The 4241-nt window shown below is 45.3% G+C and overlaps 1 protein-coding gene across 1 annotated transcript; it reads left to right on the forward strand.

Moving 5' to 3' along the window:
* The first annotated feature begins 2275 nt into the window (after positions 1–2275).
* PDP2 (pyruvate dehyrogenase phosphatase catalytic subunit 2) lies at positions 2276–3949 on the forward strand. Its single transcript, XM_010157744.1, has one exon. It carries the CDS (start codon positions 2276–2278, stop codon positions 3860–3862), a length of 1587 nt encoding a protein of 528 aa, XP_010156046.1. The 3' UTR covers positions 3863–3949.
* The last annotated feature ends 292 nt before the right edge of the window (positions 3950–4241 follow it).

The following is a 4241-nucleotide window of genomic DNA, read 5'->3' on the forward strand; positions in this document are numbered from 1 at the left end:
CTGACCTGCCCGCCGCCCGGTGCGGGGCCCGGTGGTGCCCGTGCGACGCTGCTGAGGAGGAAGTGTCCCTTGGGTGCGGGAGCGGGGTGGTGGGTGTGCCGGCCGGGGAGCTGAGGTTTATGGCACTGGCTCTTACGTAATGGCCTCGAGCACGCCGCCTGTGTTAGTGCTGCTACCGGCTTTCGGCCGGGCTTGTGCTGGAGCAGCTGCTGGGTGTGGGGGGTGACCCGGGCAGAAGCAGTGGGGTCTGCACGCACCCCAGGGTGTGGAAGTCGCAGGCAGTGAGCAGGGGTGGTTCAGGAAGGTGCTGCAGGACTGATCAGTGCTACCTGACCTTAGGCAAACACGTGTCTGAATGGTATTAGGCAACTCTGCTGCTAGGAAAAAACCCACTGTCTTGCTGTGTCTGTCAGCAAGCTGATGAGAATAGGGTAAGTTTGTTTAAAACACTCTCTCAACATTGGCTTTTTGAGTCAGGAACATGAAAGTCGTCATTGTTTCAACCTCACGTGACTCAGAAGGGCAGGAAGAAGAAGGACGGGGAATGGCGTGGGAAGGGTTGGCAAACATGAAGGCTTGTCTTGCACTTTTGGTGCTTTTTGGGTTTAGGTGATGCTGGAGATAGCAGCATCAGCTGTCCTTCTATTAGCTTTATTTTGGTTATCTTCTCTCGGAAGTACCACAGAAGGTGTTGGTTGTGTTGGGAGATGCCAGTGTCCCAGGGGACTGCAGGCGAGCCTCGAGCGTTGAACTGGCCTTTCCATTTCCGTCTGCTCCCCCGACATCAGCAGTAAAATTTATGCTGTGTCTTTTTGCCTGTCTTCACAGAGTCCACAGAAGTACAGTGGTGGGGTCCCTTGTCTACTCCTTGGTTGGGTGGTACACTTAAGGAATGTTTCGTGATGCATTGCTTTTGTTTTCCAAATGGCATTTCCATAAAGTCCTTGGGTTGTATCAGTAGGCCTTTGTTTAGAATAGTTTGTGTTTAGCTCCTCCTGATTTCTTAGAATCATTTCATGCAACTGGCCAGGCTGGCTTCTTGTTATTTCTCACAAAGTGCCCTGCTAACAAACCCCAGTATTGTGGTAGTATGTAATATCTTTGGCTTGAGAGCTAGAGTACATGGTGCTACAGGCCACCTGAAAGCTATTCAGAGCTCACAGAAATGAGTTTTAACTGTCTGCTAGCATGATCCTTTGGGAGTGGTTGTACTTGCAGTGCTACTATACAGTCAGCTTTTGAAATCCATAGGGTAAAATTCTGTTGTGGAGTAAGCATCTGGTTGTACTTAGCAATTTCCCACAGCTCGTATGTAATGTACTTTACCATATGTAAAGTAGGAGACCGTATGATGGATGTTGCAAATGGCAGCTGAAGAATTTCAGCTGCTCAGGTGCCCTAGGTTTTACCACTGTTGGCAGCAGAGCTTTTCACAGCTGCTTGTTCTAATAGCACTCCAAAGGAACAAGCCAAATTATAAACCTGTAAATGTTGTCAGTGTAACTGTGCTATGACTTTCATTGTGTGCATCGTAGTGCAGAATGCTGTGGTAAATGCATTAATTAACCAGCAGTAGGATCTGCCTTCAGCTGCACAAAAAGATCCTACCTGTGTGAAGGTAAAAACCAAACAAACCCCAAACAACAGTTGAATTTCTAAGTTGGAACAGAATTGGAAAGGTAGACTAGCTTGTTCTGGATGTGAGGATCATGGCAGTTCATATAAATCATTAATTTGCCACATCTTTTTTCTCTAGGCTTTGAGTACTGATCTGCCCTTGGTTTTGATATTCAGAGTGTATTAATGGAGTTGTACTCTAGCAGGCTTTTAAAAAGTTGTGCATTTACTGCCACTTGAGTTCCTATTTTCTAACTCAATGAATCTGTTCTGTGTTGTCAGATGAGGCGTTCTATTGTATGGTGGATGATTACATTTCTTGTAACGTTGGAACTTCTTAGCCTTGCTACAATGAGGAAAAACATACCTGGAAAATCAAAATTAGCTTTTCTGATAAGTTGTCTGGAGAGGGGTGGTCATATCTGATGGTTATAATTAAGTGATGGAGATTGTTTCACTTTCAAGATGCCTCTATCTATAGTGGTCTCTTGGCAAAACGTTCTGAATATCTCTGTGAGCTCTAGACTTGCTTTTGTATAGGTATGTAGAAAGCTTCTGGTGAATCTTCTAAATCTTACACCTTTCCTATTCCTGTATTCTAGGCTGGAAGGACAATCTGTGTTACTGAAGGAAGGTGCTCCTAATTGTGGGGTGACTTATGATGTCAAGAACTGTGTCGTCCTGGATCTTAAGCTCAGCAAGAAACAGCATAGTTTTACAAGGAAAAGGACGTTTATACTCCGTCTGTATCCCAAATAGAAACAAGATAAAATGGAAGTTGGTTTTCTCCAAAACACGCCTCTACCCTGCTGGGAGTTTCTCCTTAACAAAAGCGTTCCGACACACTTCCACCGAAGAAGAACATTTCTCTTTCCAGTTGTCTCCGTCGCAAATCAACGATATGCTCAGAGCAGGCGAATTATCCCATAAGACACTGGTTTTGAATGGTAAAAATGCAAATTCTGTGCTGAGGTTTGAAAGTAACCAGTTGGCGTCCAACACCCCTATTGAAGACCGCAGAAGCGCAGCCACCTGCTTGCAGACCAAAGGGATGATGTTTGGGGTCTTTGACGGTCATGCAGGTTCCGCCTGCGCTCAGGCAGTAAGCGAGCGGCTGCTTCACTACATAGCCGTCTCTCTCATGTCTCGGCAGACCTTGGAAGAGATCGAGCTCGCTGTGGAGTGCATGAAACCGGTTCTGCCTATTCTGCAGTGGCACAAGCATCCAAATGATGGGGAGTATCGAGAAATAACTTCACAGTACTTTGAAAACCTCCGGGTTTACTGGCAACATTTGCTGGACTTGGACACAGAGCCAGGATTTAGTTTAGAAGAAGCCATGATAAGTGCATTCAAAAGGTTAGACTCAGACATATCACTGGAAGTTCAAGCTCCGCAAGAAAATGAATTGATGAGAAATATTGCTCTTCAGGTAGCTTTTTCTGGTGCAACAGCCTGTGTGGCTCACGTTGACGGTGTTCACTTACACGTTGCAAATACCGGTGATTGCAGAGCAGTTTTAGGTGTTCAAGAGGAAGATGGCACGTGGTCGACTCTCCCTCTAACCCGAGACCACAATGCCTTCGATGAATTTGAAATCAGAAGACTGAAGAGAGAACATCCTAGGTCTGAGGAGAAGACCCTGTTTGTGAATGACCGATTATTGGGGATTCTTATGCCCTCCAGAGCCTTTGGAGATGTGCAATTAAAATGGAGTAAAGAGTTGCAACACAGCGTTCTTGAGAACAGCTCTGATGCTGAGGCTTTAAATATTTATCAGTACGTTCCTCCAAACTACCACACCCCCCCTTATTTAACTGCAGAGCCTGAAGTCACATACCACAAATTAAGAAGCAAGGATAAGTTTCTAGTTCTTGCTTCAGATGGACTGTGGGAGATGCTAAGTAATGAGAAGGTTGTGAAACTTGTCGCCGGACACCTCACAGAGCTTAATGAGCAGAAACCACAACTGCCTTTTGAGAAACCGGTTAATTTGGGTTATATGCACAGCTTGTTGCTGCAGAGGAAGAACAGAGGCATTGCCTCCCTTGACCAGAACATAGCGACTCACTTAATAAGGCACGCAATTGGGAGTAATGAGTATGGGGAGGTGGACCAAGAGAAACTTGCTGCAATGCTGACGCTGCCTGAAGACCTTGCGAGAATGTACAGAGATGATATCACAGTTACTGTGGTGTATTTTAATTCAGAAACAATTGAAAATTACTACAGAAACAATGAGTAGGAACTTGCACTGCCGCTGTTGTGTGCCACTAGCCAGCTTTGGTACTGAAACCGTTACTGTTTTCCTCTGGTAGTCAAGCTGTTATCAGTGTTACGGTCTGGAAATTCCTAAACCTGTTTGTTACTAACCAGTCTTGAAAATAACTCTCCAGAAATGAGTTGGGTGAAAGATCTGGGTTTCCAGGTCTGTCCACACTGAAGAAAAATGTTTTGATAAAAGTGAAATGTAACCAAACTAAAGATTGTTCAGCCAGTTCTGATTCCACGGGAGCCACTGGTAAAACTTTCCAAATGAACAAACGAGACCAATTTTGCTGAGTGGTACAATTTAGTAGAGAGGTGGATGATCCCTGTAGCTGCATGGAGTGTAAGGAAGGCTC

This window comes from Eurypyga helias, unplaced genomic scaffold (assembly GCF_000690775.1).
Source record: "Eurypyga helias isolate BGI_N326 unplaced genomic scaffold, ASM69077v1 scaffold46748, whole genome shotgun sequence".
Classification (NCBI taxonomy): domain Eukaryota; kingdom Metazoa; phylum Chordata; class Aves; order Eurypygiformes; family Eurypygidae; genus Eurypyga; species Eurypyga helias.